The 25474-nt window shown below is 38.9% G+C and overlaps 1 protein-coding gene across 1 annotated transcript in view; it reads left to right on the top strand.

Annotated features, from left to right (window-relative positions):
• TPO (thyroid peroxidase) overlaps positions 1 to 25474 on the top strand; it is a 198021-nt gene that overhangs the window by 80092 nt on the left and 92455 nt on the right. Inside the window, exons 7-8 of the mRNA XM_073628886.1 lie at positions 12313 to 12571; positions 23048 to 23218. Coding sequence (XP_073484987.1) covers positions 12313 to 12571; positions 23048 to 23218 — 430 coding nt within the window. The remainder of the gene's footprint in view (positions 1 to 12312; positions 12572 to 23047; positions 23219 to 25474) is intronic.

Genomic DNA, 25474 nt, shown 5'->3' with positions numbered 1-25474 from the left:
GTATTTTCTACACTTGCTCCAGATTTAAAATACAACTCTTATGCCCCATACACACGATCTCGGATCTTCCGACAACAAATGTTGGATGTGAGCTTGTTGGCTGAAAGTCCGACCATGTGTATGCTCCATCAAACATTTGTTGTCGGACTTTCCGCCAACAAATGTTGGCTAGCAGGTTCTCAGATTTTCCGCCAACAAAACTTTGTTGTCGAAATTTCCGATCGTGTGTACACAAGTCCGACGCACAAAGGTTCACGCATGCTCGGAAACAAGCAGAAGGAGGCTATTGAACTTCCTTTTTTCTCGGCTCGTCGTATGTCTTGTACGTCACCACATTCCCACGTTCGTAATTCTTGGCCAACATTTGTGTGACTGTGTGTATGCAAGACAATTTGGAGCCAACAACCTTCAAACAAAATTCCACAGTTTTGTTGTCGGAAAGTCCGATCGTGTGTATGGGGCATTAGTCTAGTCAAGTCTGTCTTGCCAAGTCAGTGTATATGTGTGTGTGTATATATATATATATATATATATATATATATATATATATATATACTGTATATACACACCCTGATGTAGCGCTTACCTCTGCAGGACCCACTGGTGATTATGGGTCCCCTGTTCTACCACCACACTTAAAACCGCTTGGTCCCCACTGACACACTTGGTTAGAAGTAGAGGACCTCTCACACCTGAATAACTTAAGTGTTAGTAAGTCACCACAATATATAATAATGCTCAGAAATTAGGCCACAGACTACTAGATAGTAAGTTAAGTACTGTAAATATATTATATCAAAGAGGGTAAACAATGCAAAACTTGGCATAAAGCAATAAACAACTGAAAGTTACAGAACTAATAAAGTGAATTCTGGCCTAACACAGGAGGAAATACCTAACTTGTGTAAATATTAACTAAGATAACAATTAATGAGCAAAATTAGACCCAAAATAACTCAAAAATAACGTTCTGCAGTGATATGGGTATCCAAGTATTCCTAAGTGGAGTACCCCCTATATGGTGAAAGCAAACACCTGGCACCTTCGGGTTAGCATTGATCTGCTTGTGGTGGGGCCCTGCTGTCTGTGGCATGCACACAAGTCTATTCTTTACAAGTAGGTGATGTATAGCTGAAGGGCTGCTAAGTAACAAGCAGTCTATCTGGATGTGAGTGTAGCAAGGGGTAAAAGCTGTATCCCCTCTAATCACTCCTGGCAGGGGACAGTTTTGGTTTCTGACACTTGGCAGTCAGCAGTCCTGGCGTTTGGTCCCAGAGGCTTATTCTCTCAACGCTGGCTCACAGATCACAACTTGCAATCTTCAGAAGCAGGCATACAGGCTTTAGTACCAACGATCAAGGGGTTAATATGGCGCACAATGGAGGTAGCCGAGTACATATAACTAAAAATGGTGGGGGGAAGGGGGTGTGTTGGGGGTTCCTGAGAGTGGGAACTTAGTGGTGGTAGTTAATGTTTCACATATTTTCACTAGTTCAGGTATTAGTCCATGTAAGGATAAAATGATGCTGAATAAATGGAAGGCAGACAGTCTATAAAAGCTAGAAGAAGCTCTGGAACAATAAAAAAAAAAAAAAGACGGCGCCCTCTAAGTGCAGCATGTATGATAAAAATATTTATTAAAATAGATAAAAACACTCACATTTGAGTTGCTAAAAACCAGCATGTAAAGTAGTTTCATCCGCGTGCTCTCGGGGGATGTGGGTGTCACGGGCCAGTGGGTGGGTTCCTGGGATGTGAGTTCTGTGACCTGGGTCCTGGTAGCTGTTCTGGTGGTGCCGAGGGCGGCCAGGATGTCGGTCATGGATCCTCCGTGGAGCGCCGTGCTGACCTGCGTCTTCACTTCCGGGAGCGGGGTGAGGCAAGCGGGGTGAGGCGAGCGGGGTGAGGCGAGCGGTGCTTCGCGTTCGGAGCTTGCGTGCTCCTTCATCAGGCTATGCTGGTGGCCATATTCAGTGTGGGAATTTATACCATAGGCACTGGGAGGGGTGGAGAGGTAATTGAGAGGAGGGCGGGACTATGTATAATGGTTGGGCGTGTAGGTAACCATGGAGATGGGGTGTACACAATGTGGAAGGGGAGTGAAGGGAGACGGGGAGTGGGTGGGGCGGGAAGTGAGGGGGGGAGGAGATATGCAAATGAGTATGTTGTGGTAAGAACATATATGTGTGTATATGGATCGTGGGGTAAGGAGAAGGCAGTCTATATGAAGAGGAATGTTATATTTATCATAGTGGACGTGAACAAAATATATATATATATATATAAATAAATAAAACATGTACAATGTATGTACGTGTGTAAGCACAAAGGACCATTTATAAAGGATCCTTTCACACACACATACACATATATGCACATTTAAATGACGCGTAAGATTGGGACAAAAGGAGGGGGGGAGTGTGTTTCCAGAAGGGTATTTGGGAATGAGAGGAATGTTATGGGAAATACTGGGAAATAAATAAAAGTAAAAATAATAAAAATATATAGAAATATAAATAAAAATAAAGATAAAGATAAAAATAAAAATAAAAATAATAAAAATACAAGTACAAATATATAAAAATAAAAATAATAATAAAAATGAGAATGAAAATTGAAAATAAAAAATAAAATATAAAAATAAAAATAAAAATAATAGTAATAAAAATAAAAATAAAGAAATTAAAAATAAAAATAAAATTTAAATAAAAATAAAAACAAATATAAATATAAAAATGGTATGTGTTATACACTAGGGCTATGTGGATAGGGGTAATGGGTGGGAGACAGGTATACACTCACACTAGTGTACGGGTATACCCATACACGTGTTCCACATAGACTGTAAGTTAATGGGGTAGTGACTAGATGATGGATAAAACAATGAATGAGACAACAGGTAGGACAATGGATGAAACAATACGTGGTGAATTGAGATGGGATGATGTGATGAGGCAGGAATGTGGTTGGGGTCACAGCAAAATGTTAATTTCGATGCCTTCATTGAGGCCTCCTGGCGATAAAGTGTCTAGTGTGTATATCCAGTAGTTTTCTCTTTCACACAACCTTTTGTAGCGTTCAGCGGTAGGGAGGGTGGGTGGAATAGACTCAATAATCCACACGCTTAGCCCTGAAGATGTTTGTCCATGAGGTTCTTTAAAATGTCTTGGTATGCTATGCTTGTCAATGCCCTTCTCTACAAGGTTACGATGCTTACCAAACCATTTGCGGAGCGGGCGTATAGTGCGGCCTAGGCATGTGAGGCAATAGACCACATAATCTGAACCACAATTGAAGAAGTCGGGGATGACATATAGTTTACCCTTATGATGGAAGTCTGCACTTAGAGGGCACCGTCCTTCTTTCTTTTTTATTGTTCCAGGCTTTAGTTCCAAGCTGCCTCTGCATGACTCTCTCTCTCAGAAGCAGCTGTGGGACATCCAGCTGCAAGTCTTCTACAAGTATATCTTTTTGCCTGGGAAAAGCAGCCCTGTCCGTCCTCCTCTGTATATAGGGATCTTTGCTCGTGTAGTTTAGAGTCCATCTGTTCTCCCTCTGAGAAATCCTAGTGTACTTTGTGGCAATTACATCCTTCCCTGCTGCTGATTTGATCTGATCCTGTACTGCCAGGAGGGTGGGGGATAGCAGAGCAGGTTTACACAGAGCCACACCTGTCTCCTCCTCTAGGAAAGGGTAAGAAGTTGGCCACATCACACAGCCCAACACTCTTTCCATGATATGTAGTGTCCCAATAGCACAGCGATATGGGGGGGGAGAATACAGAAAAATCACAGAACCGCCACATGCAGCACACCTGGTGGGGGGTATAAGTCTGGGTATACACTATCAGTTTTTTGGGGTGTTTTTTTGTGCAGTCAGCGGGTTGAACAGGAAAATTTGACAGATTCCCGCATTAACACAATGTGTGGGGCTGGGATCTCTCCCACTAAGCGATTTTATTCTGACAGGAGGGACTCCCAATGCCTGCAAGCGCTGATCAAATTCTGGTATTCCAGAAAAACCATTAGACAGAAGCTGGTCTAATGACCACCTTCTGTTGAACACACACATTGAAAGTATGGTATATGTGTGTACTGAATATCTGGTTAGATTATTCTGCGCTTACCAAAAATAGTGATGTGAATGTGATTTAGTTTAATAACATACACAAAAATGTGAATATGCAAAGATATTAAAATTTGTGAAAAAAAATGTACGTAACAATGCTAATCTAGCAAAAATAAACAAAAAAAGTATGAAAAATATGTGAAAAAATACATATAATGTGAAAAAAATTTGTATGTATATATGTATATATGTGTGTGTATGTATATATATATATATATATATATATATATATATATTTAACAAAAATATACATTATCTATGTATATATGAAATATGTGAAAAAAATATATGTGTAAGTGCCACTACAAGAATTAAATACTCAATTCACAGCATTTCTACACTATAAATCGCTTTCTTAAACCAAATTCACCTCCACTTACTGCTCTTACAGAAGAGCAGTGCAATAAATTCATGCATTTTTTCACATCAAAAATTGCTCATATTCGTTCTGCCCTTTCTGGTCCTCCCAGCCAAATTGTCCCCCCAACATATATTGTCTCCTAACCCCTAAATCGCTTTCCTGAGGTGTCATCGGAAGAGGTGCAGAACATCATTAGGAAGATGAAACCCTCTACCTGTCCCCTGGACCCTCTCCCAACCTCCCTGGTAAAAACTTGTAGGGATGCAGAAAAAGGAAACTTCATAGTGCAGTAAAAATGGTTCCCTTATTCCAAATTTTGCACAAAAACAGAAAAGAAATCAATACAGACACAGCCGCGAGCTTTCAAACTGCCAGCTGATTCGTGGTGACATCACAAAAAGTCTCTCCAACCGACACGTTTCCCTGTAACAAGCATCAACTGTGAATGGACTGGACTGTAACAAGCATCAACTGGGAACGGACTAGAAATGAATCAATGCCATCCCAGTCAATGCTTGTTACAGGGAAACGCAAACTGAGAGGAATATTACTGGTGAACACTGTGTATATCAGGCATGTTTGACCTTTATAATCTGGGGTCCATCTTATCTGGTAAGAGGCCATCTGGCTTTATAATTTTCTGCTGGGATAATAACAACATTAATTTGCTGAGATTGCAGATATCAAGGCGCTGCACCAGAAATTTATATGAACACTATTTCATTAGTTGATTCACGGATTTGTCTTTAAACATGGTATAATTGCATTTTTTTGATTGCCTTTATTAATCCATTTTTTAATTGATTTTTTATTGAGTGTTGGATGCATATCACTAGGCATATATCAATTATATTGTATGTTGTTCAAGCTTGCGCAATTCCCTCTTTTATATATATATATATATATATATATATATATATATATATATATATATATACTGGGCTTTAGAGAAGTAGAATAAAAGTATATCACTTTCATTTGCCGGTGTCTCTGTTTTTCTTTACTAGCAAACGGTGATGCATAGATGCTTTCAACCAGAAAACCTGGCTAAAATGTGTATACCATTTAGGTATTTAGGTCCATCTAGTGGCACTAGCTGTAAAAGTGGGGAACTCCTCCGTTAGTCATCCTGAATTTGGTAATGAGGACAGGAGAACTAGTAGAAGGAAGTAGCTCACCAGCTGCACTCATTAACAACAAACAATATTTTTTACTTTTTGCTATAATAAATATCCAAAAAAATGTAAACGCATTTCTTCATCATTTTAGCCAATATGTATTCTTCTACATATTTTTGGTAAAAAATCACAATAAGAGTATATTGATTGGTTTGTGCAAAAGTTATAATGTCAACAAAATAGGGGATAGATTTATGGCATTTTTATTATTATTATTTTTTTACTAGTAATGCTGGTGATCAGCAATTCTTAGCGGGATTGCAACATTGCGGTGGACAGATCGGACACTTTTGACACTTTTTTTGGGACCAGTGACATTTATACAGTGACCAGTGCTATAAAAATGCACTAATTACTGTATAAATGACACTGACAGGGAAGAGGTTAACACTAGGGGATGATCAAGAGGTTAATTGTGTCCTAGGGAGGCGTTTCTAACTTTGGGGGGAGTGGACTGACTGGGAATACAGAGAAATTGCTGTTCCTAATAACTAGGAACAGACAATCACACTGTACTCCCCTGACAGAACGGAGATCTGCTTTGTTTACTTTGGCAGATCCCCGTTCTGCCTCTCTGTTAAGCAATTGCGGGTGGCAGGCGTAAATCGTTTTGTAAATCCATCGTCAATCACGCCACCCGCTGACCCGAAAATAAAAAAAGCTCCGCCTTCTGGGACGACCTCCTCTGCCGAATGCCTCCTCTGCACTTTGACCGTTCAATATAGGTAAGCGGTGCGGCCACCTGGCAAGGTCACCTGGTGGCCCTCCCTCTTGTGATGTTACAGGCCCAACATGTGCCAGTCCGTGATGTCAGAAGAGGGCAAAAAAAAGAAGAAAATCCTAATCGCCTATCCAGAGTAGTACAGTGTCACTGTGGTAACACTGTACTGCTCTGGTCACAGTATGTAAAAAAAAAAATTGTGAAAAAAAAACAAAAAACAAATGTAATAAAAAAGAAAAAAATGCAAAAAATGTTTTTAATTTTTTTTATTTACTGCCACCAGTCAGTGTCCCTGATCACTGCCACACCAGTTATGTGATCACGCTATACTACACTGGTGATAGTATGTAAAAAAAAAAAAAAAAAAAAGTGAAAAAAAAATTTTTTTCATTTTTTAATTTTCCAAAAAATGATGACAAAAAATTACAATTTCAAAAAACTTGCCATGCCTCTTACTAAATATCTTGTGCTGTTTACTTCCCAAAAAGGGGTTATATAAGGGGTATCTGTAATTTGTACTGTCCTGCCATTTTAGGGCCTTAAAATATAAGTTCACCTTTAGAGAAAAATCTGTAAGGTGAACTTACATAGGACACACAGATCCATGTCCTGTCAGGTGAGAGGAGACTGATGGTGTGTTCCCAGTACAGAGGAACACCGATCGGTCTCCTCCCCTTGTGAGTCCCCTCCCCCTACAGTTAGAATTACTCCCTAGGTAACACATTTAACCCCATTGATCGCCCCTTAGTGTTAACCCCTTCCCTGCCAGTCGAATTTCTACAATAATCAGTGCATTTTTATAGCACCGATCGCTGTATAAATGTGAATGGTCCCAAAATGGTGTCAAAAGTGTCCGAAATGTCACAGTCACGATAAAAATTGTAGATCACCGCCATTACTAGTAAAAAAATAAATAAATAAAAATGCCACAAAACTATCCCCTATTTTGTAGACACTATAACTTTTGCGCAAACCAATCAATCTATGCTTATTGCTTTTTTTTTACCAAAAATATGTAGAAGAATACAAATCGGCCTAAACTGAGGAAAAAATGTGTTTTTTTTTTTTTTTAAAAATTGGGATATTTATTATATCAAAAAGTAAAAAATATTGTGTTTTTTTTTTTTTTTTTTTTCAAACTTGTCGCTCTTCTTTTGTTTATAGCGCAAAAATAAAAAACGCAGAGATGATCAAATACCACCAAAAGAAAGCTCTATTTGTGGAGGAAAAAAATGATAAAAAACTTCATTTGAATACAGTGTAGCATGACCGCGCAATTGTCATTCAAAATGCGACAGCGCTGAAAACTGAAAATTGGCCTGGGCAGGAAGAGAGTGAAAATGCCCTGTGGTTAAGTTAGAAGTTTGAGAAAAAACGTTTTTTGTTACACTGTACATACAAGAATTTCTAAAGTAAATAGTAAACCATTAAAAGCATATAGATTTTACTGAACATATTGTATGTAAAAGTATATGTCAGGATGCTTGCTTCTCTTGTAAACAGAAGGCTCTATATACATTTTCCAATGTTGTAAAGGTATTTCTTCCTTTCTCTAAAGAGCAGATTCTGTGTATTGCTTTGTCAGTAAAAAGAATATAATATGAAAAGGAATACTTATGGAACCTTGAGGATATAATGAAGAAGGCTTATAGATAGAATATTTTGTTTGAATATAAAACATGTAAAAAAAAAAGACATCCAGAAAAAGAAATAAGGAAGAAGGAAGGCTTTGTGTTTTTTGGTATAGATAGGCAGTTTTTAGGAACTTAGGGGACCCTGTCTTCCCTATTATTTCTCCAGGAAATGTTTAATAGAGCCAAACATGCAAGAATCAATTCACAAACATGCCCACTTGTTATCATTCTTTAAAAATGATCTTCAGCCTTACATTCTCAGTCGTACAAGGTTGTTCAGGCTCCTCTCCTTTAATGAAATTGTTGACTACAATTTTACTGCACACTGTGGGCTCCGCACAGTGTGCATGTGAAACGTAGCCCACCTCCTTTCCAGCATGGAGGATGTCCAGAATCATCAGCTCTTTCCTCCTCAGTTCTTTCAATCAAGTCCCCAACTCTCACAACTGGACGCAGCTAAGATGGAATAGAAATAGTCAGATGGTGAGTACACATATAGGTCCAGCAAATACATCTATGTTAACCATGGCTATTGGATCACACTTTCTATATTACCCTTAAAGATACCTAAAGGTAAAACTTTTTGTCGGTTGGAGAGGAATTGGAACACCTGCCATGTTTTATTGCTGTCTGAGCCCCTGTTAGGGAGAATTCCCCTCTCTGTTTGTCCTGTTTACCAACATCACTGAAAATGAAGGTGAAAGAAAATTCAAAATCTCCCCAACGGGGCACAGATGGCAAAAAATAAAAACTGACAGGCTCTATAACTCTCCTTTACTCTAGCCAAAATGATAAGGCTGCTCTAACCATAGTGTAAGCAGGTGCAGTTACCTTGTCTGCAACTAAGTGGCTCTGTCCCAAAATAGTGTGGTAGTAGGGAATTATGTAATTGGGTGTTAGGTCCTCTTTTCAACAAAGCCTCCCTGTAGTGATGTAATAGGTGGAGCTAATGCCCATATAAAATGCCAAGGTGAAACCTTATATTTGATGGACATGAGAGCCAGAAACCCCAGAGCTATACATATTTATTCAGCTACTGAAAAGGCGTATACAGGGCTGAAACTCCAGGACAAAGGAACAGGATTCAGTAGGTACAGCTACAAACTTCCTGACTCTGATACGAGATGAAGTGAGTCATGAGCGGGATGCATAGAGCCTAATGGGCCAGGTCAGAGTCCTCTGAGTGAGTACTAATAACCCTGGGAGGAAGAGAGTAACATCTGAGCGTGTAACCAACTGGGTAGAGCCATTGAGTGATACACCGAAAGAGAGACTGATATACTACAGAAGGTACCTTGTTAATCTTGGCTGACAGAGCAGGATGCTTCACTCTGTGAATTTCGGTTTGAATAGAGCAGAATGCTAGATTCAGTATACAGGGAGACAGGTGCTCCCAAGTAAAGGAGAGAGAAGATGTTAAGGGAAGATGCTTGTCAGTGATGTCCATTGTTTGGCTTTCACAAATCACTGCTACAGCTTGTCCACTTTTGTATATGGCAATGTATGCTGAAGACACCTGTGTCTATGTCTATGTGCTGTGATGTGTCACTGCCTTCTTTGAAGAACATCAGTAAAGTGTAGTAAATATATTTCTTGCATGGACATTCCTTTCCAAAGGAATATAAAGGCTAATGGTTGGGAATGTTGTGGGAAGGTCTACAGCAAGGAGTGGGCACAATATGGTGGAGGTTTTTAGCTTTAGCAGTTGGTTATTGTCGGGTGCTTGAACAATTTGGTGCCAACAGTCATCCAATCAGAAGTCCCCTAAAAATAGCACAAGAGGAAACTCTTGTCTTAAAGGGTATCCTCTTTAAGTACCCACAAATGTTTGATGATAATCTCCTAATCTAGGCTTTTGTGGATGGATGTATCCATGATCCAATGTCTACAGGCCAGGTCAAAATAGCCCTAAAGGACTGTCCTTGGGGAATAGAATCTATGGGTAAAACCTTACTTAGTCGCTTGCGTTGTTCTTGGTGCTGGACCTGTTTGCATTTTGCTCCCCTTCCTTCCTAAATGTCTCAAAACATGAGCGCCCATGGAAAAAAAAAACACTCCTGGATGTAAAGTAAATGTGTCGCATTCACCTGTAGTGCCTCAGGAGGAAGCTCAGGCAAATGTACATTGGAGAGATTGTCTTAGAAATCCCACACTTTTGACCTCTGTGAAATCACAGCAGCAGGTCTCGGTGCCCCAATAAGTAGTGACACAGCAATCCAAGAGGACTTATTCCAGGACACTCAAGGCATATCACTCTTCTTTATTTAGTCATAAATTTCAAAAGCTAAAAACAATTAAAACACGTTCAGCCAACTAATTTTTCTCATTCAAAGCACACACCTTCTCAGAGTGCCTTACTCTTGGTTCACATATATGTGAATCGGATACATTTTTAACCGCATCCGGTTGACATAACATGTGAATCAGACCGGCTTTTAGTGGAGCTGTGTAATACATGTCCGGGGTGGCCGCAATCTGTTTCTGAAAAGGGTCCTGTGCGATTTTGGGTCTGGTTTAGGTGCTAATTCAAGGAAAAATTTGCACCTGAATCTCACCTGAGTCAGTGAACAAAACTGCACCAGACTGCAAACCGCAACTGGACATGTGTGAACCTAGCCTAAGTGAAATACTTCTCTGCTTGCATGTGTCGCTCACTCACGGGCTAGATAAGCAAGGCGTTGCTCTCGTACTAGTGATTTACATTTTGCTGATTTTTCATTAGGCAACAGATCAATGCCTTGCTCATCCAATCGGCAAGGATGCAACAAATGTAAGATTGTAAGCTCTAACGAGCAGGGCCTTCTGATTCCTCCTGTATTGAATTGCATTGTAACTGTACTGTTTGCCCTAACGTTGTAAATCGCTGCACAAACTGTTGACGCTATATAAATCCTATATATTAATAATAAGCAGTTAAGTATTTTCATTGCAAATTCAGCAAGATCACTGATGTGACATAGGCCTAAACTCCATATTTTGCACACCAATTAGAATCCTAAGCAAGTTTTAATTGGAAACATGTTGTTGCCTATTTATTTGATATATATGAATTGTTCCCTTTAAGAAATGTAAACAGCGTGGCAATATTGCTTTTCTATTTTTATTTCTGCCGGAGTAATAACATTTTTAATTTATCTTCCTATAGAAATTTTTTCATTGTTCTATACAAGCATGCTAACAATATCCTTTCATTGTTTTTAAGAAAAAAAAAAAATCATACTCACAAAGACATTCAGCTGTTTCAAAATGTATTTCAAAAGGGTGCAAATCTGATTAAACATCTGTACAGTGTTCCATCGATCTGCGCCCGGGAACACACATTAGATATTCTTCTGCAGAACAAAACCAGATAAGCAAGTTGGATATTAGATTAAAAGCAATAGCTGTTGCTGCAGAAATCCGGTGCCCAAGATAAAAAATGTCGGGATGGCTAATAGTACGAAAACATAGAAATGTTAAGTCATACAGCGGTTGCTTGGCAGTAACTATAAGGTCAGGGATTCTATTATACACCACTTTTTTGTCTTCAAGTAGTAACAGCTGGACAGAAAGGTAGTGCAGCAGTCCGGGTCATCCAGGCTAATAGAAAGTAAAAGGAGAAAAAAAAAAAAAACATAAGCTTGGCAAGTTTTTAAAGCACATGACTTGATAAGTGACTGGCTAACAGCACAAATGTAGAATTTTGACAAGAAACAATAAAGATTGCTTGCCAATGTTGTTATTGTAATCTGGAGCAAGATGTTCATATGTAAGCTAGGCTCTCTGTGCTGGTGGCAAGGAAACAATTTCATTTTATGCAATTGGGGAAAAAAACAATCCTCTATGGGTTGGCTGATTAGAATGCATGAAGAGAGGATTTACTGATAAAACAGGAGAAATGTGATGAGGTAGCAGAGAACAAGAGAGTGAGTGGCTTAGATAATGATGAGCACAAATTCTATAATTGAGCCTCAGTCGGTAAAGGCAGCCACAAACTTATTACATTATACAGAGCTGTGCAGGTCCTCACGGTAACCAGTTAGAAATCAGCTTTCAGTCTACTCATGGTAAGATAATAAAAATGTGATTTTTATCAAACTGACCTATTTCCCTTGTGTTGTTAAATACAAATTGCCTAGAAGGCAATAAATAATATGTATAGCCCCAATGAAAGGAAGGAAGGAAAGAGAAGGAAGACAAGTGAGGAGAGGACTGAAGTGGTGAGGCGAGGAGAGGCGAGGAGAGGCAAGGAAAACGGATGTACTAGAAATGCCTAACCATACATATTTTATGTTTGTTCATTATTTTTAGATAATCACCATTCGAGATTATATTCCTAAAATCATTGGTTCATCAGCATTTCATCAGTATTTGGGCAACTATCAAGGATATGATGAAAACACAGATCCCTCTATTTCAAATGTTTTTTCAACAGCAGCGTTTCGCTTTGGCCATGCAACCATACCCCCCATTGTACACAGGCTGGATACTCAATATAGAGAACACCCGCTTTATCCAAATCTTCTACTGAGTGAAGTCTTCTTTCGGCCCTGGAGGATAATAAATGAAGGTAACAATGAGCAAATTCAAGTAAATCATAAGGAGTCATTGTTAATCATATGTGCTGACTTTACTAGATGCATGCTTTACCCTCAAGCAAACAGTCACTTCCAGCGCTAAGAGGTCCTCTGTGTTTGGGTACAAAATAACCAACAGCAAATCCAAATGCCTGGCAGATGCAGCCTTCCTCAGATGGGGTGATCCAAAATGCAAGCTACAAAATAAACAAACAAGAAGGCGCATGCACCTAGTACATTACCAAAAACATTTAATATTGCAATAAAAATTGATACAAATGGATACTCACAAAGTAGCGACTAGTCAAAGTCAATGAAACACAAGATGTTATTCCGTGCGGACGCATGTACTCCAGTTACACCATGTTGGAAAGTCAAGCTGCCGTGTTTCGGGTGGTGCACCCCCTTCCTCAGAGCTAGGCTACTACCAGACTACTACCAGACAGTGCATGAGCACTTAAATGAGATCAAGACTGAAGGGCTATGCCCCAAAAATGGGGGAAGGGTTTAGAATAAACTTTATCAATGCAATCTGAAAAAAAAAAAGGAAAAGCTTGTAAACATCGATTAATTAATCATAAGATCCAATAAGACAGTAACTGCAGAGGACTTATTGTTATGCCATATGGAGTTAAAATGTTAAAATGTTATGCAATCAAAAGTTATACAGTAAAAAGTTATGCAGTAAAAAGAACCGATGGAAAAACTCACCCTAAACAGCAACAAGCATGTGGAGGCAAGATGGCTGCTGGAACGCAAATGGCATTCCCTGTGGCACTCGTGGGCCGGAATTGTGCAACCACACCCTAAATCTGCATCGTGCCCACTGCTACCATAATACCACCGCAAAATCAACACAGAAAGCGGGAGCCAAAAGCCAGAACTAGGCCCCTGCTGACAACCATCCACAGGAGAAGGGTAGCCTGCAGACCCAGGCCTGGTGCTGTCCCCATGACCACCTCAGGACCGAAAGCAGCCAATGATGTCACCGCAAGTTGTTTTTTTTTATATCACATTGCATTGATAAAATGTATTCCTAACCCTCTCACCATTTTGGGGAGGTGGCCTTACAGTCTTGATCCCATTTAAGCGCTTGTGCACAGATGTCTGGTATTAGTCTACCTCTGAGGAAGGGGGTGCGCCCCCGAAACGCATCAGCTTGACACCCTTATCATGGTATAATTGGAGCACGTGCATCTGCACTGGATGACATCTTTATTCATTTGACTTTGACTAGTTGCTACTTTGTGAGTAGCCATTTATGGCACTTTTTTTATTGCGATATTAAATGTTTTTGGTAATGCACTGCACGCCTTTTTGATTGTTTGTTTGATGCTTTACCCTGTTAAGTGTCTCCCTAGATACTGAGCAAGGATAATGAAGAAAGCCCTGGAGTTTGCACCTTCACAAAGAAATCTACAGCAGCAGCCCATACATCTGTATCCTGGCAGGTATCATTTAGAATGGATTGTTTTTTTTAAGGGGGGGGGGGGGGGTGTTAGGTCTTTATTATTATCTGTCTCCCTAATGTAGAGATTTTATTCACCCGTTATATCACCAGAAAATTGATTCAAGAGATATCTCTAGTTGGGATGCAGACAACAGTAAAAACAGGGATTCTAAATCTTCTCCACTCTATCCAAAATTAAAAAATATTTTAAAAAAGTGTATTTGGGTTTTAAGCCACAAGGCTATCCTGTTTTAGATAAGAGAAAGTCTAATATTGATTTAGCCTAAAATATTCTTCTTACAACTGCTTAGGAAAGACAGTTACACAAACCAAGAACAAAAATTGGCTGGCTTTCAACTTTAACCTGTAACACCTACATAAAAATAAAAATGCTAAAAATAGAAAAAATATGGAAGTCCTTTCTAAATACCACACAATGTCCCTATATTAAAGAGGAACTGTCATTTTATAAAATAGATAATATTGTAAAAGTGAAATAAACCGTTAACACTGTACTGTGCTTGTTATACATTATCTCTGGAGGGAGAGACCAAAGCCATATGAAACTAAATCTCTTTATATTCATAAAGCAATGAATATGACATTCCCCAAACATTCAAAGCAGGCAAATCTTCCTGGTACATGTGTTTAAAATGACAGTGACGGATTTATCAAGAGTATATGTTTAGCAAATATCACATCGATTGCTGTATAAATATGCCTCCTATAGTTGCTCTGCAATTCCCTGTTTTTGGGGACTCACTCTAGAACACTAGTAGTTATAACTTCAAACCCCTTTCCTAACCTTTTAGCAATAACACAAAAGAGATGGGCTATAAAAGTGACACCCCAAAAATACACCAAAATCTTCTTTAAAAACATCATCCCTATTTCTTTAAAGTGGAGTTCCACCCAAAAAATGGAACTTCCGCTGTCCGGATTCCTCCCTCCTCACATTTGTCACATTTGCCACCTTTCAGGGAAGAGCAGATACCTGTCTAATATATATATACACACAGATCCCAGAAGACAGTAGGGACCACTCAGAACACGCACCACCACTCGCGCATGTGCAGTAGGGAACCAGGCTGTAAAGCCGCAAGGCTTCACTTCCTGATTCCCTTACTGAAGATGCCGGTACCTGCACCCGGAGCCGAGGGACGGGTCGGCTTTGGATGAGGACATCGCAGGCTCCCTGAACAGGTAAGTGTCCTTATTTTAAAAGTCAGCAGCTGCAGTATTTGTAGCTGCTGACTTTTAATTATTTTTTTTCAGGCGAAACTCCGCTGTAAGGATTTATTTTTTATTATTGGGATTATTAAAGCCTAACTCCAGGTTTTGTGTTACTTTAAAAAGTTAGTTTGGGTCAAGCTGGCCCAGACAAATAATTTTTATTACTATGAAATGTAGCTACTGTCAGCACTGTATAAACTGTATGTCGCATTATTATTCCAGTATACAGCCATTCTCAAGAGGCCTTGTATTTTTATGAAGGAATAAAAGGCATGCAGATATCATCCAAGTTTTCACTTCAGCCAATCAGAAGAAGCCTTCTGTTCATTTAAAAAAATGCAAAGCTTCCTGTGAATGGCTGAACAGCATTCAGCCCAACTTGATTTTGTTCTGGCAGCAGATGGGAAGTATTGTAATCAGAACACAGCCCTGTATACTGTATGTTGCTGATGCTACACAGTTTATACAGGTCTGACAGCAGCCACATTTCTTATGGAAATAGTTTATTTGGGCCAGCTTCTCCCACACAAACTATTTCAAGTAACAGAAAACCTGCAGTTAGACAAATGGTTACTCAGACATTTGATAACAATCCCATGTAGTAACATAAAGCATCCCTTCAGCTAAGAAATATCTTTTGTACAGATCATGTCTCTTGTATAAAAGATAAGTAAAACAGATGTCACTCCAGATCAGTCCACCCTTGCCCACCAGATAGTCAGGTGCTTGTATAGCTCATCATGAATGGAAGTAAATATACTTCTATTTTGGCTGGGGTGCAGTCATTCCACCTCTTTGAAACTTTATGTCACTAAGATAAACAGGGTCTACATCACTGGAATTTTAAGTCTATTTGTATTTAATAAATGCACAGTTTTTTTTTCTTAATGGTAGAGAAAATTGTTACTAAAGATTATTTGTATGCAAGATCACGCATACGTTTGGGAAGTTTTGTCTTGCGTTTATGGATAGCCTAAGGCAGTACAAAAAGCCATCATAATATATAAAGTTTTAATACATGGTAGCCATTCATGTCTATGAGCAGCTGTAGGCAGCACCTAGGCTTTCTGAGAAGGGAAAGTATACCTGAATGTACATTGTGTAGGCTCATACACCAGTGTGCAAGAAGCCTAAAGCATCTCTGTACTGACACTGCTAACTAAAGTAATCATGCTGTTCAGTTGCAAGCACTGTTAAAAAATAACTTTCCTTGTTAGAATTTTTACCACCAAAACACCATGAAAGCTTCAATGTTCTTTGGACAGGGCAAATTAATTACTAGCCCCCAGTGTGACAGCACTCAGGCCTGACAAAGAACTACTTAGGCACAAAGGTCTGAAGTGTGGGAGGAAAAGTATCCCATGAGCCGCACATTGCTGCAAGTGCTCTGTAAAGGAGTATGTGGCTGTCTCAGCCAGGGCTCCAACCAGGCCACACCCCCCAAAGCATTTCACTCACACTGGAGCTTAATTATAATTAAGCTCTGGGGGGGGGCAGAGCGAACACGCTGGGGCATGACCTGGTTGGAGCCCTGGCTGAGACTGCCACATACTCCTTTACAGAGCACTTGCAGCCATGTGTAGCTTATGAGGTACTTTTCCTGGTACATGGTGACATCTAGAGCTGAGATGAGCTTCATCTATGGCCGACACTCCCAGGAGTTGGCATCAGATGAGGACCCTCTAAAGAGGCTGAGCGGCACCTATACTTTGGTTCACTCTGAATTGTGGGATTGTCACATGTTCCACTATTCTAGTTACTGGGCTTTTTTGGAACAGTGGGTGCATTTGATAGGCAAGTGCAAGCGCCTCTTTCAGCTTATTCAATTAAGGAAGAAGCCGCTCCAGGCGAGCAGTCACTACAGTCAGAATGGGCTGGGCACAAGCCACAGCCCACCACCAATGATCAATAGGAAGAAAATAATGGCTGCACACCACAGAAAAGTTACAACGATTTTATTCCAAAAAATAGCAATAAACAGCCAACAAAGACAGAGTGTCCGAACCCAGGAGGTGATGCATGTATTTCACACTGACCTCAGTGTTTCTTCAAGGAGGACAGAAATAGGAGAGGGGATTATAAGGAGCAAAGATGACATCGCTAAAACTTTTAATGTATAACGTGCGTGGGCTGAATACACCTATAAAGAGATATAACATATTAAGAGAGATTAAACGATACGCCACAGAGGTAGTTTTCCTGCAGGAGACACATATCTCCCATGAAACAAATATAAAATGAAATTCAAAAGATTTCCCAAAATGGTTCTATGGAGATTCCACAACAAAACGGGCAAAGGGGGTAGCCATTGGGTTTGCCAGAGGAGTAAGGTTCACCCTGGAGGAGAGAATGGTAGACCCCGAAGGTCGCTATCTGTTCCTGAGGGGAAGACTATGCGATACGGACTGCACTCTGGCAAATATCTACTGCCCCAATAAACGCCCAATAAAATACCTAAAATCAGTTATGGAGAAACTAATGGAGTTTAAGAAGGGAGGAGTAATCATGGCAGGAGATTTTAACTTCTATATGGAACCTAAGATCGATAGTATGGCCTGGGTACAGGGGACTGGAAGTGTACAATTGAAGATGATAAAAAAGAAGCTACACCAGAATCAATTGATGAATATATGGAGAAAACAACATTCTAAAATATGAGATTATACATTCCACTCCCCTGTGCACGGGACATACTCAAGAATTGATTATTTAATGATCGAACATAGGTTATTGGAGTCAGTAATTAGTACAAACATTGAAGCTACAACCTTTTCAGACCATGCCTCAGTGACTATGGAAATGAAGATATCAGGGGTCCAAAACAGGGCAAATATATGGAGATTAAATTAAGCACTAATCCAGGATAAAGAAGCTGAGGACAGGATAAAAAAAGAATTAGAGCAATACTTAAAAATATATGATACCAGAGAAATAACAGAAGCCACGCTGGAGGGAGGCCCATAAGACTTACATAAGAGGTATTCTGATAGCTATGGGAGCAGAAAAAAAAGGAGAGAATGAAAAAAATGGAAGTACTAATGAAAGAAATTTATGAGTTAGAACAGAAACATAAAAAAAGAGGGGAACGGGAAGTATATCATGCTGTCATTCTAAAAAGGGATGAATTAAAAGAAATAATGGAACAGGAAGGACGAAAGATCTTTAATAGAATCAAGAATGAGAGGTATCAATGGGGAAACAAGACAGGGAAGTATTTGGCTAAAGTATTAAAAAAGAAAAAAACAGCAAAATTTATAGAAAAAATACAAAATAGCACTGGGGAAATTGTATATACAACAACGGAAATAGCAGGAGTATTTCAGAAGTACTATGGGTAGTGTATTCAGTAAAACAGAAGGAGAAACAGGACTCTGAAATGGAGAGGGTAGAAAAAATAAAAGATTTTTAAAAAAAGTGAGACTAAAGATTTCAGAAGATAAATTAGGTGCTCTAGAAGAACCTATAACAGAAGAAGAGATTAGCTGAGCCCTAAAATATTCAGCATCTGGGAAAAGTCCAGGCCCAGATGGGGTCACGACATATTATTATAAAAAGTTTAAGGAAACCCTAATCCCCAAATTATGCTCCTATATGAATGGGATAGGAACAAGCTGGGAGATAAGAAGAGAAGCTTTAACAGCTGCAATCACCGTTATCCCAAAGGAAGGAAAGATATCACCCTATGCTCAAGTTATAGACCTATCTCACTACTGAACACAGATACAAAATTATTTGCCAAAGTATTAGCTAGTAGGATGAAAGTTGTAATGAATGACTTGGTACACGCAGACCAAGTTGGATTTATCCCAGGAAGGGAAGGGAGAGACAATGAGGTAAGAACGCTACTGCTATTGCAGAAAATTAAAGAAGGTAAATCCACAGGGCTACTCCTTTCTATAGATGCTGATAGGTTAGACTGGGGATTTATGATGAATACCTTGGAGGTAATGGGAGTGGGCCCAAAGATGACCCATTGAATCAAAGCATTATATAACTATCCTACAGCTAGGGTAAATATCAATGGGACATCATCACTGCCCTTTGAGATGTATAACAGAACGAGACAGGGGTGTCCCCTGTACCCCTTATTGTTGGTACTGCCGTTGGAACCGCTTCTGGCAGGGATTAGAAAGAACCCAGTTATAAGGGGTTTTAAGATAGGGGATGAAGAACACAAAAAAGTGGCATATGCCGTTGATATACTGTTCTATGTAACCAGGCCCAGGGTAACTCTGCCCAACCTAATGAAGCTATTCAAATCCTATGGAGAAATATCAAACCTTAAAATTAACCCCTCTAAATCAGCGATCCTGAACATAAATTTGAGAAACAGGAGGAGCAAATTTTACAACAAGAATTTCCATTTACATGGAGAAAAACAGAATTAAAATATCTAGGAGTAAAAATAACACCATCCATAGAGACAATATACCAAATGAATTTCATCCGGATACCGAACGAAATAAAAACAGAAATAAATAAAACTGTAACAAGGTATCTTTCCTGGATAGGAAGAATAAATATTAAATGGAAATTCTGCCAAAGATCATGTACAAGATGCAAATGTTACCAATCCCTCTCCCACAGGTATATTTTAAGACATTATGAACGATAATACTAAGGTTTATATGGCAGAAAAAAGAAGCCAAGAATACATTTCTTGATCTTGAACAAAAATAAAACGCAATATCATTATCACGGGTATTGGATTGGGTAAAAAATAATAAGGAATAAAGATGGGTTTAATTGGAAAACATCAGTAATGTAGCACTGGGGAACATTATATGGATACCACCACAATTTAGAGAATTGAGTGAGAATGCACACGATATAACACAGAAAGTACTTGCAATATGGCATTTTATGCACACACAGGAAAAATGGGAATTCAATTCACCTTTAATACTCTTAAGAGAAACTAACTATTTTTCACCAGTGAAAGGGATATTGTTTGGGGAATGGATAGAAAAAGAAAATGCACAATTAAAAGATATAATGGAAAGAGGGAAAAATGACACACTACAGAACTAAAACACAAAAAAGATTTAATGGTAATAGATGAATAGCGGTACTCCCAGCTGAAGCATTTTGTTACAACATTGCCACAACAAATACGACCCATGGGAGAATCTATTGCCCTTTGAGCGTTTATGCTCAGAGGCAAGCACAAAGAAAGGGATCTCACGGATATATAAAGTACTTGTGGGAATGAAGAGGCCGGAAATACCTCCGTTCATAGTAAAATGGGAAGAAGAACTGGGAAAGCGAGAGAAAGATCAACATCTAGGGGAAATAGTGAAGATGGTACATAGCACGGCAATAGATAGTAACACTATAGAAATGAATTACAAATGTCTTTTACGTTGGTATATAACACCAGATGAAACGCACAATATCAATACGGGGTATCGCGGCTTTGCTGGCGTAGGTGCAACGCTGTGGGAACCATGGCCCACAAATGGTGGACATGTCCAAAAATGTAAAAAATATTGGAAAGAGGTGCTGTAGTTAATAAAGAAGATTACTAACATAGAGATACTAGAGGAACCTTGGAGGTGTTTGTTCCATGGGGTCAAAATGCCAACTAAACAATATATAAGAACATTGGTGCCCCATCTGATGAACGCAGCCAAAAGTCCAATACCTCGACAGTGGCAGGAGATGGAAAGCCCCACGATGGGGAGTTGGTGTAAAACAATAAAAGAAATACATAACATGGAATACTTAAGATGTAGCAGAGAGGAGGGAATGGAAGGATTTGAAAATAAGTGGAACGTTTGGACAGAATTCAAGCAGACAAGGAGATATGTAGAAGTGATGGGAGCAGAAGAAGGGGAGAGGCAGGGAGAAACAGGAGACGGCAAGTAACAAAAGATAGGACAAGAGAGGATGGGGGGGTTAAAAATTATTATTATTATTATTATACAAGTTTTATATAGTGCCAACAGTTTGCGTAGCACTTTACATGAGGGCAGACATTACAATTACATTACAATTTGGTACAAGAAATATGTAAAATGTGATTGTGATTGAAAAAATCTTATCTTTTGATATACAGTGGGGACAGAAAGTATTGAGACCCCCTTAAATTTTTCACTCTTTGTTATATTGCAGCCATTTGCTAAACTCATTTAAGTTCATTTTTTTTCCTCATTAATGTACACACAGCACCCCATATTGACAGAAAAACACAGAATTGTTGACATTTTTGCAGATTTATTAAAAAAGAAAAACTGAAATATCACATGGTCCTAAGTATTCAGACCATTTGCTCAGTATTTAGTAGAAGCACCCTTTTGATCTAATACAGCCATGAGTCTTTTTGGGAAAGATGCAACAAGTTTTTCACACCTGGATTTGGGGATCCTCTGCCATTCCTCCTTGCAGATCCTCTCCAGTTCTGTCAGGTTGGATGGTAAACGTTGGTGGACAGCCATTTTTAGGTCTCTCCAGAGATGCTCAATTGGGTTTAAGTCAGGGCTCTGGCTGGGCCATTCAAGAACAGTCATGGAGTTGTTGTGAAGCCACTTTCAGAATGTTCATTTGATTTTCTAATCATTGATGGAGTAAAATTGACATTCATTTTTTTTTTTACCACAATGACGAAAAAAAGTTGGATGAAATTTTTTTTGTTTAGGAAATTATAATCATTCCAATATTAAATGTTAAAAATATTAAAAAGTTAATAAAATTTACTTTTGAAGTACTTTCAAGTGATATTCATAAAGTCATCAAATACGGATCAGATTTTTCATATGAATAATTGCATGAAAGTTAGTGGTGCCTTTATGGACTTTTGATATTCTTCTAATTGATTACTGAGCACTTAAGGAATGCCTAAATTTTGGGGGTACTCTATACAGTGTTAACTTGACTTCTAGCCAACTTCAGATTAAGCCCCACCTTTTTTTCTACATACTCTGGTCAAGCATCTCAGGTGAGGGTCTCCAAAACCACTGAGACTCTGACATTGGACTTTTAAATGGAGGGGCGGAGTAGGCAGTATTACCAAATCCCAAGTAACGCTGAAGTATAGGTCATCTGCATAGGATGCACACATGATCCCTAGCTTCACTGGATGATTAAATGTACCTGATTTTATAATATTTTGTACCTGACAGGTTCACTTTAAAGAGACCTTTCAGTTTAATAAAAAAAGATCAATTGGCTTCAAACAAGTTATAGACTTAATTCACCTTTTCCAGAAAATAGAGTACAGGGGGCCCAGCTGATATTAAAAAAAACTGTGCAGCTGTGTAAAATGTTTAGTAATTTTATTTTCCTACCTGTAGGCCATTTTGCCCCCCCCCCCCGAAGCCTGGCCAAAAAACTCCCAGCTAACAACACCCATCTAGTGACTTGTTGCTGGGACATAGAAACAATAGGACACTCTCTTCTAGCAATACAGGAGCAAAAACCAATGATTTACACATCCTAGCAACATAGCAGGTTGTGACAGTTGCTAATTGGGAGTTTTTTGGTCAAGCTTCCAAGGGGGGCCCAAATTGGCTACAGGTAGGGCTGCTGTTGGAAATCATGGGTCCCCATGCAGCCAACCTGAAAAGGTCAGGTACATTTTATTATACAAAAATATATTGGGGAGCTTTCTTTTAGGATAGAACCTGCAGTCCAGGATCTGAATTGAAAGTCAGCTTACTGAATCTATTTTAGAATATCCTTCCCATGGGACATTTCTCACACATTTAATCTGTACAATTAATTTATTAAGTGAAGATTGGGTCGATTCACACTAAATAAGTAATTTTTTTTTAATTTTTTTTTTCAGGTGGTCTAGATCCCTTGATAAGAGGTCTGTTAGGAAAACCAGCAAAGTTGCAGACACAGAAGCAGCTTATGAATGAAGAGTTAACAGAAAAACTGCTTGTCCTATCCATTAATGGTTCAATGGATTTGGCATCCCTTGATTTGCAGCGGGGTCGTGACCATGGCTTACCAGGTTACTTTTCTCTTTTGTCCAGGATACATTGCTTTTTAAAGACCAAAGATCAATGTATTGCAGTTGTCAGAAGTATTGTTATTTTCTAAAGAGCTGCCAAGAGTTATGTAAGTTCTGTATATATACTTTGCGCTTTCAGGAAACAATCTCCAAACTTTTTCATATCATTCCCAGAGCATTTTGAGATGTTTTATTATTAATGTCAAGACTGACATTTTTTCTTTATTTTGTTTGTTTTGAGTGTGCAAAAAACGTCCCTGTAGTAAAGGACAAACAATTTTTTCAGGTCTAAAAAATTCAACCATGAAAGAGTTCTATATTTTCAAACTCAAGGGATGTCAAACTTTCTGATGAACTTTAAATTGCAGGTCAGGGAGATACAGTACATAATCATCTCTGAACACAGTATATGTTACCACCTAGATTGTTTCTTTATATTTGTACGCATTTAGGATTACCATCGTTTGCACTGAAATGGGAAATTATCTAAGTTTGCTTATTGAAAAACTGGAGACAATTGTCTTACAGTAATCAAAGTTTAACAATAGGCAATATATCACACAGAACTGGCAGGTAGTGTGTGAGTCAGCACTCACTGGGAGCTATAAGGTGGACCATAAGGGATCAATAACAGGGAGGGGGGGAAACAACAAGAAATACCCAAAATGAATTAATAAGAATTAATCCATACAGTCCATAATAGTAAGGAATATCAAGGAGAAGTCCACAGGACAGATGGATCTACAGGTGGATGGGGATAGCACACACACTCACTGGAAGCTCCTCAGCAGGAATAGGAGTTCCCTCAGATACAAACAAGAACAGCAGAAAGAGAGCGCCTGGGTCAGTGTGGTAGTAAAAACAAGTAACACTTTATTCAGATACACTCACAGAAAAGTATCTTGCAAGCTGCAGACAGGGTGGATGTGGATCACCAATCAAGCAGTCAGCCAACCCGAGGGATGAGAAGAACGCTGTGGGGATAAGCTCAGACCCGTTGTATGAAGGTATATAACCGGCGGTGTCTCCAGCTTTCACACCCGCTCTCACAGAGCTAGCAAGAGATCAAATCAGGACGGGAAAATATATACTGTCTGGACGGAATAAAACAAAAAACACCCAATCAGTACAGAGACTGGGCGTGGCTAGTCGCCCGATCAACAGGGCAATACTATCCAGCTTTTTTAGCTGTAATCCAAATCTCCAACATGTATAGCTGTCAAAACATGGCACAAGTGTACCTATAGCACAGCGGGCAACAAGCTAAAAAAGTATATTAAATAGAAAAAAGGAAAATGGGTATGATTATAAAAAATCCTTACAAATGATAAACAATGTCATCTGATCCGAATAAAGGCTGCATAGTAACACATCTATAATAGTATTTATAATAAATGTTATAAAATCAATTAATAACTATATATAAGGTGACTTCAAATAAAATAACTTATTATGATCACTACATGATTAATTACACTAAAAAATACAAATTATAAATTTCTCAAGATACACACCAGGTAATAATTCCTCAGGATTGCGTTGCGGCCCGCCCCCATCCTGATTTGGTCTCTTTCTAGCTCTGTGAGAGCAGGTGTGAGAGCTGGATACACAGCCGGTTATATACCTCCATACGGCGGGTCTGATCTTATCCCCACAGCGGTCTTCTCATCCCTCGTGACATCTGAGTGCTTGACTGGTGAACCCCATCTACTCTGTGTGCAGCTTGCAAGATACTTTTATGTAAATGTATCTGAATAAAGTGTTACTTGCTTTTACTATCACACTTTTACTATCACACTGACCCAGGCGCCCTCTTCCTGCTGTTAACGTTTAAGGCTTCATGAACACAGGAAGTTTTTATAACCTCTCCCGAACAATTTAACTTGACAGATAGTAAAGGAATGGTGGAAAAAACTTGCGCTAATGAGCAAAACACAGTGAGTCAAAATTGCTTAAATTCACGAAATGCAGCTGCAACAAAATACTCCAAATATCCATAAAGTAAAAAACATATAAATTAAAATTTGTGCGCTAGCAAAATATATTGAAGTAGTATAATTAGAACGCTCCTTGGGATAATAACCGGAGCCACAATGTGTTTGAATCCCAACACAAGGAAATACCAAAACAGTAGATACAAATAGTGCATTAAATTATATCTCAAATAAAAAATGAAAAATGAAAGAATGTGAAAAAATATTTCAAAACAGTGAAAATCCTGAAGGTACGATTGATCACTCAATCATTTTAGAAGAC

This window comes from Aquarana catesbeiana, linkage group LG04 (genome assembly GCF_042186555.1).
Source record: "Aquarana catesbeiana isolate 2022-GZ linkage group LG04, ASM4218655v1, whole genome shotgun sequence".
NCBI classification, from domain to species: domain Eukaryota; kingdom Metazoa; phylum Chordata; class Amphibia; order Anura; family Ranidae; genus Aquarana; species Aquarana catesbeiana.
The sequence above is the reverse complement of the archived record's forward strand: the minus strand, read 5'-3'. Positions and strand labels throughout refer to the sequence as shown.